The 14,920-nt window shown below is 37.3% G+C and overlaps 1 protein-coding gene and 1 pseudogene across 10 annotated transcripts in view; both read right to left on the bottom strand.

Moving 5' to 3' along the window:
* Window positions 1-14,920, bottom strand: part of spir (spire type actin nucleation factor) — a 422,518-nt gene that overhangs the window by 166,004 nt on the left and 241,594 nt on the right. For all 10 annotated transcript variants that reach the window (XM_067767511.1, XM_067767514.1, XM_067767513.1 and 7 more), the window contains one exon: window positions 13,958-14,075. In XM_067767511.1, the coding sequence (XP_067623612.1) occupies window positions 13,958-14,075 (118 nt within the window). The remainder of the gene's footprint in view (window positions 1-13,957; window positions 14,076-14,920) is intronic.
* On the bottom strand, window positions 121-1,335 carry LOC137240785 (tRNA selenocysteine 1-associated protein 1 pseudogene; annotated as a pseudogene).

Genomic DNA, 14,920 nt, shown 5'->3' with positions numbered 1-14,920 from the left:
TCACTTCAATTGCTGCTAGACGGGTCTAACACTCCTTTGCGCGCCTAGCCTAGAGAGTTACATACAAGCATACATACAAGTAAAGCTAATAGCGTGTTAAAAAAGACAAACTCTAAAAAATTCGTAGGTTTAGAAGTAAATATATTTTTTTACATCTAAGTTCTATTACAAAAAAGTTTAATATGTTTCTAATTGCTCCAGTGGTAACCACTTGGAGCTTTCGAGTGCGTCATACAATAGACGATCAGCATATAAAGTTTCTCTATTTAACTTGTCAATATCTAATGTCTGTTTGTGTTCCACCAAAGCATAATCATCGTCCTCAGTGGAGCTAGGGGGATTAGTAGCAGCGGCTACGGCAGCTTGTTGTTGCTCATATTGGGCAGTACGCTGTGCACTCCAAGCTTCGGCATGTTGTGCCAAAGTTTGTGCATTTGCATGTGATTGTGCCATCGTTTGTGTATAGTATGCACTATTCGGATCTGTCGTTGCTCCTGCACCACTAGGAAAGTAATATCCTTGCCACTGATTATAACAATATGTACTGGTAGGATCATAGTATTGAGAATAGTCCGCTGTTGCTGATGTGGCTGTCACTCCACTCATGCCACTACCACCATAACCATAGTTACTTGATGTACCTAGCGCAATACCTAAATCATTCTTTGGTTTCGCAACAGCATTGCAAATTTTAATTGGTTTGCTTCCCAATCCAATAAAACCATTCATGTCAAACAAAGCCGATTTTTGCTCATCTTCAATTCCGAAACGAACAAAACCATAGCCCTTGGAAAATCCGGAACTATCCAGAATTACTTTTGCAGTCTTGATTGAAGTATATTTTGTTGAAAACACCTTATACAATTGATAATCATCAACATCTGCACTCAAATCGCCAACCCATACGCTAAAATCCCTTTCATTTCCCGGAAGCTTATATGAATTGCTGGCGCTATTTAATCTGAATCGTACAATTGGATTAGTTCCGGGTATTGGTTTTCCATTCAATTTATGCATAGCATCCATTGCATTTTCATCAGTGACAAAATTGACAAAGCAGTAGCCAGCGGGTTCACCCGTGTATTTGTTTCTCATTAGGCGCACACTTGTAGGCTCCTCACCCATTTTGCGAAAAGCGGCAATTATAAAGTTTTCGGTCATATATGGTTCCAAGCTTCCCATCCATAGTTGAAAATGTACAGACCCCGCCATAACCACAATATTTTATTCGTTAGGTAAATCAAGATCAAATTCTTTCAACAATTTTCACTCTGAATACACTGAAATATGCTGTTTTAATTTTGCTTCGCCAAAATAAATAATATATATCAGCTGATTGATGGCAGTGTTGCCAGAAGGTAGGAAGAAAATATATCAACATTCTAACACAAAATCAGTCGAACGCATCAAAGGCAAATGGCGACCTACATATAGGCCCCTATTATGAGACAAATTCGATCTTCGACTGTGGGCGAAAGAGCTGATCGAACGAATTTTCATTCGGTATTACGACGCGCGTTCGATGAAGGCAAGCATTATTGTGAATTTCGATAAATTCAAAAGTTCACAATAGCACATTTCCAATACTCTGTCAAATAAAATAGAATAAATAAACAAAAGCAGAACAAGTTATTAAATGCAAATATTAAAAATAAAAGTATGACAACGGAATTTTGGTTTGATGATTCGTCAGATGAAGAGGAAAGCTTACTGGAGCTAGCCAGAAGTAGTAGACGGGTAAGATGCTTCAAATCCTTTGGAAGTGAATTCCACCACGTAAGTGTAGCTTTCTAAATAAGTTGTTAAATTGTTGAAATTATAAGCTTGTTTATAGATTTATTCAAAATTTCAGACTGTCCAAAGAAGCGTTCATGGACTTGTTGTCCAGTAGGAATGCACAAGAGCCGAGTCTATTCCTAATATTTTTTAATTTTGGCAACAGTTCTCCGATTTTGCGCTCAGGGATCCTACCAACCGAGCGTTGGAAACGAAAATGCACTCGGACTTACCCAGCCGACTGTGTCTGTGGTGCTATCAAAGGTGTGGAATGTCTTGGAAAATTTTATTTGTGAAAGATGAATAAAATTGAATTACGAGGAGGCTGAGCTGCATCAAGCAAAGTTGCATTTCTATAATGTGCAAGTTCCTTTGCTATATGGGGATTTTGTTCCATAATTGAAACCAGTCTTTCAAGCTGTTGCTTTGTACTCACGACCTTGGACCTACATATATAAAATTAATTCAAATAGTTTAAATTGAAACCAGTCTTTCAAGCTGTTGCTTTGTACTCACGACCTTGGACCTATATAAAATTAATTCAAATAGTTTAAAATTACTAGTAGGTAGTAAAAAAGTAGAACATAAATACAAAAAACTTACATTTTAAACAATTTTTTTCTATTCGATACAGCATCGACTACAAATTTCTATTCGCTTGAAAATTAGTTACACAACGAAAATTTCGACAGAGATGAGTTGTCATAATACCAATTTCAAATTCGATTTTCGATGTTCGATAGCCAGCGAAGATCGAAGATCGAATAATGCTCATAATAGGGGCCATATATACATTGCATTGATATTCTAAATTATTATTCAATGAAAAATAAGTTGTAATGGAAAAACAAAGACAATAACGCCCCGATTCTAGTGTGTTAACAACATTCTTCACCACGGTAACGAAATCATGTGGCGACTATTACACCCTTTTGGTATTTTACACGCGAAATAACAACACAACAGCTGTTGTTTAGAAAAAACCAAAACTGAAAAATAAAGAATTGCAAGTGCAAATAAGTAAAGATAATAGTAAAAAAGTGTTGCCTCTTGCTATACATATTTGTTTACATTATGTACTTTCACAGAATAAATTACAATATACCTATGTATATTATGTATTATCATGCATAATATGCATATACACATCGTCCCGTTTATTCGGTAACCTCGTATCTACAAGTGAGACATTTTCGGTAAAGCGAACACGGTTGCCACACCATGTTTTCATTTGGGACCAAAATTCATCCTTAGTATAAAATACAAAATTTTAGAACGTTTCCATATACAATTTTACTAAATATAGTGAAGAATTTCCTTTAATTCAAGCTGAACAAACAAATATATGTGCATGCAACCAAAAATGGTACTATATTTTGAAATAAGAAAGTCTATGTCTTTCACCAACCAAACGTTGTGAACCTAGTTTTGGTCACAAAGCTCTTGGTTGTAGCATTATGTTGTTGATTGCAATGAAATAAAATGTATAGTGCAGTTAGGTTTTAGTAAGAAACGGTTCAAAATTTGCGTTCTGGTGTTGCCGAACTATGTATGTGGAAAACTCAGTAAATCATAAATGAAACTAGGCAATTTTGTTAGTGCTATTTTTATAGATGATTACTTTTTCCCTTAACGTTTAAACTTCATATCAAAGCCGAGATTCAGTAAGTGTAAGTTTTGATCCCAGGCCTCAGGGGTTCTGCTAGCACCTACGGGAATAATTTTATACAAAACATTTCTTCCGAAATCAAATCTATTTTGCATTTGCTTCCTTCTGTCTTCGAGTTAAAATATTTCTTGTACCAAGATACTTAGTTTTCAATTACTTTGCGTGGCCTAACACCACAATAGTCCTGGAATTCTTTAAACTCACTGAGCTGGGTGAGAAAGATTTAAATATCAACGGGTCAAACGGGAAGTAATGCATAGAATTTCTTTGTATAAGTTTTGAAAGTGTTATACTATGTTCAAACAGAAAAATAAATTGAGATAATTTCGATTTAAATTGAGTGGTGTTCATACAACTCAATTAAGCTTACACAATAGTAATTTGATAGCTGGTTGGCTCATCTCTACAGAAACAACATACCTTTGTTCAGGCTGACAAAATGTGCCTGTTGGTATTAGGCGAATGGAATAAAAACATAAAACTTTGAAATATTTGTGTGTTGTAGGAAAATATGTCCAATGTTTTGGTTCCATTTTCAGTTTGCCATCTTCTTTTGACAATCCTTACTCCAGTGAAATGAAAATAATCAAATCAGCTGATGAGATGAGCCTATCATATAGTTGAGCCATGCGTAACTGACGTTTAAATCTACTCAAACACACTTTACAAGGTTGCATTTACAGTTTGAAACAATTTATTACGCAATTTTTTTTTAATTGGCAATTTATTATTACAATTTATTATATGATAAATTGCGTACTAAATTGCCCAAACGGTATAAATTGCCAATTTGGTGTGTGTTTGTACATAGTATTAGGCTCACGGCAGAGTGCTCGCTATAAGCTATGCTAGGCGAGAAGCAATTTTTATTTTCATATGTTTTACAGTGTTGTATAACCGATCGAAATATCTAGCCGTTATTAATATTATTATAAAACAAAGGTTTTTTTTTGATTAGTCGGTTATTTCATCAACAATTAACGACAATGTGTTTGCCAACACTTTTCTTTTTAATGCCTGGCATAAATTATATCCTAGGTTAAATGCAGGCATGCTTAACCAACGAACCGATATCATTTCGTTACGATAATTAACGTTAATAAACGAAACAAAGTCATTTCGTTTCGTTTATTAACGTTACGAACGTGAAATTAACGAAATATTTTGTTTCGTTTTCTGCCATATCAAAACGAAATCAAATCGTTTATGTTGATTATTAATTTCAAACTATGCTGGCAAAGCTGATTGATGGCGGAGTCATTAAAGGTGAAAGCATTAGCCAAGCTGATTGCAACTTTTCTCATGAATTTTGACAGTACGAACATTTCTCAGAGTATTTTTGACATTACCACCAACGAATTACACAAACAAATTACATGCAGTTTGTGTGTGTATGTCCGCGCGCTGTTACCACCTTACGGCTTCACCATGGCTATAGCATTGCCAGCACAATTCAAACATAAAGTATCACGTTTTTGTTAACGTTTTTAACGTTAACGAAAGCTTTTCGTTTCGGTTAAAAACGAGATACAATTTATCTTGATAATTTCTTTATCGATAATATTTCGAAGTGTTTCAACGGAAATGGTGGAAATTTTTTGATAAACGATTAGCTTAACGTTAAGGTGCATCCCTGGTTAAATGTTATTGTTCTGGCACATTTCATTGACTGAACAATTTTTTATGGTGAAAGTTCCATTGAAGTAAATTCAAAATTATATGGGGGCTAACGAAAGTGTGGCGAATTTTTGGGCAATATTGCGAATTTTCACCTGAGTGAAAATGAAAGAAAAGCACCAATCGGGGCTACTGCCTAAAAAGGACCAAAATTGAAGAAAAGGGACCAGCGGACCAAATGGGGTTGGAAGGGACCATTTCTGGTCCAAATGGACCAAAGTGGCAACCGTGAAAGCGAAGAAAACTACCCTTCAAAAACGCGAGTACTCTATAAATAATGTAAGGAATACTACTTTGGGAGTATAGGACTGCCCCAAATCTAATCTGTATTCATACAAAAAATGTGCTCCAATTAACATTGTGATGTCCTAGGAGAGGAGTAGGTGATCCCACTCTCGCTTTGTTTGTGAGTAATCCATAGAGTACATCAGGGATGCACCTTAACGTTAAGCTAATCGTTTATCAAAAAATTTCCACCGTTTCCGTTGAAACACTTCGAAATATTATCGATAAAGAAATTATCAAGATAAATTGTATCTCGTTTTTAACCGAAACGAAAAGCTTTCGTTAACGTTAAAAACGTTAACAAAAACGTAATACTTTATGTTTGAATTGTGCTAGCAATGCTATAGCCATGGTGAAGCCGTAAGGTGCTAACAGCGAGCGAACATACACACACAAACTCCATGTAATTTGTTTGTGTAATTCGTTGGTGGTAATGTCAAAAATACTCTGAGAAATGTTCGTACTGTCAAAATTCATGAGAAAAGTTGCAATCAGCTTGGCTAATGCTTTCACCTTTAATGACTCCGCCATCAATCAGCTTTGCCAGCATAGTTTGAAATTAATAGTCAGCATAAACGATTTGATTTCGTTTTGATATGGCAGAAAACGAAACAAAATCATTTCGTCAATTTGACGTTCTTAACGTTAATAAACGAAACGAAATGACTTTGTTTCGTTTATTAACGTTAATTATCGTAACGAAATGATATCGGTTCGTTGGTTAAGCATGCCTGGAGTACATACGTTAGAGTACTTTCCAAAGTACTTTCACTGTAGTACTCCATGGAGCACCCACAGAGGATCATATGCCAAAGTACTAAAGAGGAATTGTGCTGGAAAGAATTATCGAAGTGAATTTAATTTAAAATGAAAGTAAATGAAGAGGGGCAATACAACTTTTATATTTTATACTACGAATATTCTTATGTTATTTAGCATTTGCGTGAATAAAGAAACTAATATAATACGCATAAGCATACGTGAATAAAGAAACTAATATAATATGTATACATAAAACCAGTGCGGTTGCATTTTATCAGAGTTGTCAAAGTAAAATTTTTTTATTTGTTATTTGCATGCAATTTTTTACTTTTGGCAACTCTGTTCGATCGTCATCGTGTCGTGCTCACTAGCGTTAAAAAACGAGCAATGATCGGCTGATGGTGGTCCGCAAACGCATTGCAAAGGAGTATTGTTAGAGTACTCCAACATGAAGAAAATGGAACACGTAATCCAACAATTTTTGCAGGGTACCTTTCAAATTTCTCCACAGACACGGGTGAGTTTTTCGGTGATGACAGCGTTACCACTTGGGCCAGAATCGCGGATAAAAGAACTGGTAACGATATTCGGTACATAATGTTCTGGGTACTATTTTACCGGCAACGCTCAGAATAGGGGCGTAAATGGCAAATTTGATGTTCCCATAATTTGTGTCAAAATATGGTATTACTTTTATTTAAAAAATTTGTCACGCAAAATATTTAAAACGGAATATATTTTAATTTACATATATATTCATAAATAACTACTGCAATTCAAAAAAATGTCATTGTAATAATTTTAAAAAGAGTATAATCCGTAAGTATTCCCGTAGAAATTCGTGTCTGACCGTTCCCATAAGCGAACAAAGAGGATCTGTCCGACAGTACCCGCAGGGGTACAATGAGGATGTGTCGAACAGTACCCGTAAGGGTATAACGGAGAGTAGAAAAAGGATCTGTCCGACAATACCCGTGGGGTACAAAGAGGGCGTGTCGACCAGTACCAAAAGGGGTACAATAAGGAAGTGTCGAACAGTACAAAAGGGATCTGTCCGACAGTACCCGTAGGGGTATAAAGATCTAGATCTAAAGACCACCCTAATGTGCCGGTCAACGTCATGCATTATTTATATGCGCATATCGAACAAAAATTACAAAAAACAAGCAAAAACAAGTAAGGAAGGCTAAGTTCGGGTGTAACCGAACATTACATACTCAGTTGAGAGCTATGGAGACAAAATAAGGAAAATCACCATGTAGGAAAATGAACCTAGGGTAACCCTGGAATGTATTTGTATGACATGGGTATCAAATGGAAGGTATTAAATAGTATTTTAAGAGAGAGTACGCCATAGTTCTATGGATGGACGCCATTTAGGGATATCGCCATAAAGGTGGACCAGGGCTGACTCTAGAATTTGTTTGTACGATATGGGTATCAAATGAAAGGTGTTAATGAGCATTTTAGGAGGGAGTGGGCCTTAGGTCTATCGGTGGACGCCTTTTCGAGAAATCGCCATAAAGGTGGACCAGGGGTGACTCTAGAATATGTTTGTACGATATGGGTATCAAATGAAAGGTGTTAATGAGTATTTTGAAAAGGAGCGATCCTTAGTTCCATAGGTGGACGCCGTTTCGAGATATCGTCATAAAGGTGGACCAGGGGTGATTCTAGAATATGTTTGTACGATATGGGTATCAAATGAAAGGTGGTGATGAGTATTTTAAAAGGGAATAATCCTTAGTTCTATAGGTGGACGCCTTTTCGAGATATCGCCATAAAGGTGGACCAAGGGTGACTCTAGAATGTTTGTACGATATGGGTATCAAACGAAAGGTGTTACTGAGCATTTTAAGAGGGAGTGGGCATTAGGTCTATAGGTGGACGCCTTTTCGAGATATCGCCATTAGGGTGGGCCAGGGTGACTCTAGAATGTGTTTGTACGATATGAGTATCAAATGAAAGGTGGTAATGAGTATTTTAATAGGGAGTAATCCTTAGTTCTATAGGTGGACGCCTTTTCGAGATATCGCCATAAAGGTGGACCAAGCGTGACTCTAGAATGTTTGTACGATATGGGTATCAAACGAAAGGTGTTACTGAGCATTTTAAGAGGGAGTGGGCATTAGGTCTATAGGTGGACGCCTTTTCGAGATATCGCCATTAGGGTGGGCCAGGGGTGACTCTAGAATGTTTGTATGATATGGGTATCAAACGAAAGGTGTTACTGAGCATTTTAAGAGGGAGTGGGCATTAGGTCTATAGATGGACGCCTTTTCGAGATATCGCCATTAGGGTGGGCTAGGGGTGACTCTAGAATGTGTTTGTATGATATGGGTATCAAATGAAAGGTGGTAATGAGTATTTTAAAAGGGAGTAATCCTTAGTTCTATAGGTGGACGCCTTTTCGAGACATCGCCATAAAGGTGGACCAAGGGTGACTCTAGAATGTTTGTACGATATGGGTATCAAACGAAAGGTGTTACTGAGCATTTCAAGAGGGAGTGGGCACTAGGTCTATAGGTGGACGCCTTTTCGAGATATCGCCATTAGGGTGGGCCAGGGGTGACTCTAGAATGTTTGTACGATATGGGTATCAAACGAAAGGTGTTACTGAGCATTTTAAGAGGGAGTGGGCATTAGGTCTATAGGTGGACGCCTTTTCGAGATATCGCCATTAGGGTGGGCCAGGGGTGACTCTAGAATGTTTGTACGATATGGGTATCAAACGAAAGGTGTTACTGAGTATTTTAAGAGGGAGTGGGCATTAGGTCTATAGGTGGACGCCTTTTCGAGATATCGCCATTAGGGTGGGCCAGGGGTGACTCTAGAATGTTTGTACGATATGGGTATCAAACGAAAGGTGTTACTGAGCATTTCAAGAGGGAGTGGGCACTAGGTCTATAGGTGGACGCCTTTTCGAGATATCGCCATTAGGGTGGGCCAGGGGTGACTCTAGAATGTTTGTACGATATGGGTATCAAACGAAAGGTGTTACTGAGCATTTTAAGAGGGAGTGGGCATTAGGTCTATAGGTGGACGCCTTTTCGAGATATCGCCATTAGGGTGGGCAAGGGTGACTCTAGAATGTGTTTGTACGATATGGGTATCAAATGAAAGGTGGTAATGAGTATTTTAATAGGGAGTAATCCTTAGTTCTATAGGTGGACGCCTTTTCGAGATATCGCCATAAAGGTGGACCAAGCGTGACTCTAGAATGTTTGTACGATATGGGTATCAAACGAAAGGTGTAACTGAGCATTTTAAGAGGGAGTGGGCATTAGGTCTATAGGTGGACGCCTTTTCGAGATATCGCCATTAGGGTGGGTCAGTGGTGACTCTAGAATGTTTGTACGATATGGGTATCAAACGAAAGGTGTTACTGAGCATTTTAAGAGGGAGTGGGCATTAGGTCTATAGGTGGACGCCTTTTCGAGATATCGCCATTAGGGTGGGCCAGGGGTGACTCTAGAATGTTTGTACGATATGGGTATCAAACCTAAGGTGTTACTGAGCATTTTAAGAGGGAGTGGGCATTAGGTCTATAGATGGACGCCTTTTCGAGATATCGCCATTAGGGTGGGTCAGGAGTGACTCTAGAAAGTTTGTACGATATGGGTATCAAACGAAAAGTGTTACTGAGCATTTTAAGAGGGAGTGGGCATTAGGTCTATAGGTGGACGCCTTTTCGAAATATCGCCATTAGGGTGGGCCAGGGGTGACTCTAGAATGTGTTTGTACGATATGGGTATCAAATGAAAGGTGGTAATGAGTATTTTAAAAGGGAGTAATCCTTAGTTCTATAGGTGGACGCCTTTTCGAGATATCGCCATAAAGGTGAACCAAGGGTGACTCTAGAATGTTTGTACGATATGGGTATCAAACGAAAGGTGTTAATGAGCATTTGAAGAGGGAGTGGGCATGAGGTCTATAGGTGGAGGTCTTTTCGAGATATCGTCATTAGGGTGGGCCAGGGGTGACTCTAGAATATGTTTGTACGATATGGGTATCAAACGAAAGGTGTTACTGAGCATTTTAAGAGGGAGTGGGCATTAGGTCTATAGGTGGACGCCTTTTCGAGATATCGCCATTGGGGTGGGCCAGGGGTGACTCTAGAATGTTTGTACGATATGGGTATCAAACGAAAGGTGTTACTGAGCATTTTAAGAGGGAGTGGGCATTAGGTCTATAGATGGACGCCTTTTCGAGATATCGCCATTAGGGTGGGCCAGGGGTGACTCTAGAATGTGTTTGTATGATATGGGTATCAAATGAAAGGTGGTAATGAGTATTTTAAAAGGGAGTAATCCTTAGTTCTATAGGTGGACGCCTTTTCGAGATATCGCCATAAAGGTGGACCAAGGATGACTCTAGAATGTTTGTACGATATGGGTATCAAACGAAAGGTGTTACTGAGCATTTTAAGAGGGGGTGGGCATTAGGTCTATAGGTGGACGCCTTTTCGAGATATCGCCATTAGGGTGGGCCAGGGTGACTCTAGAATGTGTTTGTACGATATGGATATCAAATTAAAGGTATTAATGAGGGTTTTAAAAGCGAGTGGCCCTTAGATGTATATGTGAGGGCGTTCTCGCGATATCTACCAAAATGTGGACCAGGTGATCCAGAAGTTCATCTGTCGGGTACTGCTAATTTATTTATATATGCAATACCAATAACAGTATTCCTGCCAAGATTCCAAGGGCTGTTGATTTCGCCTTGTAGAACTTTTTCATTTTCTTCTACTTAATATGGTAGGTGTCACACCCATTTTACAAAGTTTTTTCCAAAGTTATATTTTGCGTCAATAAACCAATCCAGTTACCATGTTTCATCCCTTTTTTCGTATTTGGTATAGAATTATGGCATTTTTTTCATTTTTCGTAATTTTCGATATCGATAAAGTGGGCGTGGTTACGGTCGGATTTCGGCCATTTTTTATACCAAGATAAAGTGAGTTCAGATAAGTATGCGGACTAAGTTTAGTAAAGATGTATCGGATTTTGCTCAAGTTATTGTGTTAACGGCCCATTTTCACAGAGAACAGTTATCGTCATAGAATCTATGCCCCTACCAAATTTGAGAAGGATTGGTAAATTTTTGTTCGACTTATGGCATTAAAAGTATTCTAGACAAACTAAATGAAAATGGGCGGAGCCACGCCCATTTTGAAATTTTCTTTTATTTTTGTATTTTGTTGCATCATATCATTACTGGAGTTGAATTTTGACTTAATTTACTTATATACAGTAAAGATATTAAATTTTTTGTTAAAATTTAAATTTAAAAAAATTTTTTTTATAAAGTGGGCGTGTTCTTCATCCAATTTTGCTAATTGTTATTTAGCACATATATAGTAATAGTAGTAACGTTCCTGCCAAATTTCATCGTGATATCTTCAACGACTGCCAAATTACAGCTTGCAAAACTTTTAAATTACCTTCTTGTAAAAGTGGGCGGTGCCACGCCCATTGTTAAAAATCTTACTAGTTTTCTATTCTGCGTCATAACGTCAACCCATCTACCAAGTTTCATCGCTTTATCCGCCTTTGGCAATGAATTATCGCTTTTTTTTCGGTTTTTCGAAATTTTCGATATCGAGGAAGTGGGCGTGGTTATAGTCCGATATCGTTCATTTTAAATAGCGATCTGAGATGAGTGCCCAGGAATCTACATACCAAATTTCATCAAGATACTTTAAAATTTACTCAAGTTATCGTGTTAACGGACAGACGGACGGACATGGCTCAATCAAATTTTTTTTCGATACTGATGATTTTGATATATGGAAGTCTATATCTATCTCGATTCCTTTATACCTGTACAACCAACCGTTATCCAATCAAAGTTAATATACTCTGTGAGCTCTGCTCAACTGAGTATAAAAATAATATAATTGGTGAACTCTGATAAAATCTGTCACTGCCATTTTCGTGTTCGCAAGAGTCTTTAACATGGCTTCACTTGTATATACTTATGTTTGCATGTAACTTTCTCTACACTGAAAGAAATGGTGCTAGTAAAATCAACAAATCGGTTCTGTTGTTCTTGACTTAACGGAGATTCGGTGAAATTGATCGAATTATGGTTAATTCGACCGAGTTCATTGTCAAGCGAACAATTTAGTTTAGTCATATCAGCAGAAGAGAAATTGTCGCTCTGAAGTTAACAAAATTTTGTAAAATTGACAGATTCCTAATCATTCTAGCTGATTTTTCTGTTAACACAACTGATCTTACAGGTCATTTCAACGGCGATCAACTGACAATACATGAGCAAATTTCAAAAAGAATTTTACGCTCACTGCGCTATCTACTTTGTACTTATGACGATGGTGCCACTTGTTAAAAAAAACACTAAAACAAGACAACCATCAAATCGAACAAACACACAAAATGGGAAAACAAGAAAAAACTAGTTTTTCGGTTATAAATACAAAACGAAAAAACCATTTTTTGAATTTACTGTGCAAAAAATTATAAGATACCAGGACACCTATCTATCGGGTACAATTTTGCAACTTCTCGTTCAAGCGAAATGGAAAATTGCGCCCTCTTGTTGCAAAAGTTTTACTTGAACGAACAGGATTTTTCCAAAATTAGTAACATTTTGTTCAAGTTTTTATGAATTTTCATTCACGCGAACGAATATAATAAGATAATAAAAAAACCATCCTTTTTAAATGTTGATGTTTCCGACAAAATAAAAGTCTGAGTTGTTTTGGAATCGTTTCAACTCAAAAACGAAAAGTAAACTTGCCGAATCACATGTAAAGTTACTCCAGTGGTAAATTACCTTCCTGCGATTTGATTCTTTACTGTTCTATAACATACAAGTTCTCTTTTTAAAATGCTACGTCAAACATTTATACTTCAAGTTTTGTTCGAAACAGTCAAGTGTGGCAACTACATGCGAGAGAAGAAATTGAGAATGAGCTGAGATGCAACTGAAAGAATTGAGAATCAGTTTTGTGACTACTATTTTCCATGGCGGAACGTTCCGTCATGCTATTTTCATTTCTATATTCATATGTACATGTATGTAGCAAGCATGCGTATTTATGTATTCACATATTTACGTATTTATATGGCGGCCATCGTGGTGTGATGGTAGCATGTTCCGCCTACCACACCGAAGACCCTGGGTTCACATCCCGGGCAAAGCAACATCAAAATTTTAGAAACAAGCTTTTTCAATTAGAAGAAAATTTTCTAAGCGAGGTCGCCCCTCGGCAGTGTTCGGCAAGCACTCCTAGTGTATTTCGGCCATGAAATGCTCTCAGTGAAATCGAATATGATTTGCACATGTAGTTCGTAGTCGGCATAAAAGAAGTAGGTCCCGGCCCTCCAATTTGTAAGAAAAATTAAAAAGGAGCACGACGCAAATTGGAAGAGAAGTTCGGCCTAAAATCTTTTCGGAGGTTATCGCGTCTTACACTTATTTACATATTTATATGGCAACATAGGTACTTTCAAACAAAGCTGTCGCAACAACTTTTTTTGTTTATTTGACTACTAAATCGGTCAATTACGAATCAACGATTTTTGCGCAGTTGATTCAACATCTTGTTGCGATGGATAAAAATTTAAGAAATTTCGGTTGAATTGACTCGTATTTCGGTTGATTTTACCAGTATTTTTCTTTCAGTGTAGTTTATACCAAATAAAAAAATGCTACGTATATGCACCGGTACCCGTATTTTCCGGTGGGTGGTACGGATATGTTTGCATGTAATTGTTGGTATGTTTTTTTATGTAAAACTCACATATCCCAGAATTATCTTACCATCCGCAATCATATAGGTGATCAGTTCTTCTAGTTCGTGTGACATTTGACACTGTTCATCCACGGCTAGATTATAATCCAAAGCTGTATACACTATTACTGCGATTTTGCGTAGGACCTGCAATACAAAAAAATATTAATTTTACATTTTACATGCTGTAAATAAATTATACAAATAAGTTGCTTACTCGCTGACAAATTTCTTAACTTTAAGTTGCAAATAAATAATAGAAAATACTAGCAAAATGCCCTAAACATTTGTTGCGACAAAAGACGTTATTTTGTAGTTAGTAAATTTTTGTTAATTAAATTCTCACATAACCTTCAAAAACTACCACGCTGCCGGCATATGCAAATTTTTTTATTACAACACATGTATTTGGTTAATGAGAGAGAAAAACGATAAATTGGAATTTAACAAAAAAAAGCATGAATGAAGCGAAAGGCTCAGCGATGTGAAGAAATGTTGCAACTTCATTTAAACCAAAATTTGTTTTAATGAGATTTTCAAAGCATATTACTTTTATGAAGATCCAAGGAAAGTAAGCAATGTGTGTCATTCCATGTCGACACGATCAAGAATAAGTGCGTTAGATTTGAAGGAACGCTCGTCGTGAAAGCTCTACCCTTCTCACAGTGACTGCCAATCAATAATCCTGACAACAGCAGGACAGTAAAGCTCTTTGCGCGGTAATTTTTTGCCCAGGCCCTTTGACAGATGGGAGAGCGAGGAGAATAGGAAACAGGTATAGGCGATTAACCTTCCATTCTTGTCTCATGGCTCTAAGGGGACACATAGAGTGATAGGCATCTAAACTAGAAATAACAAATATTCATGTGGCTGTGATTTCGTCACAGCGACTAAGCAATCGCAGTAAATCACCGTGCCTAGCTGAATGTGACGAATACATGCATCCCGTTCTTAATCGCGCTCACAAGTAACGTCAATCACAGATACTATTA

The sequence above is a fragment of the Eurosta solidaginis genome, chromosome 2 (genome assembly GCF_040869045.1).
Source record: "Eurosta solidaginis isolate ZX-2024a chromosome 2, ASM4086904v1, whole genome shotgun sequence".
In the NCBI taxonomy this organism is placed as follows: domain Eukaryota; kingdom Metazoa; phylum Arthropoda; class Insecta; order Diptera; family Tephritidae; genus Eurosta; species Eurosta solidaginis.
This window is presented reverse-complemented; position numbering and strand designations above follow the sequence as displayed.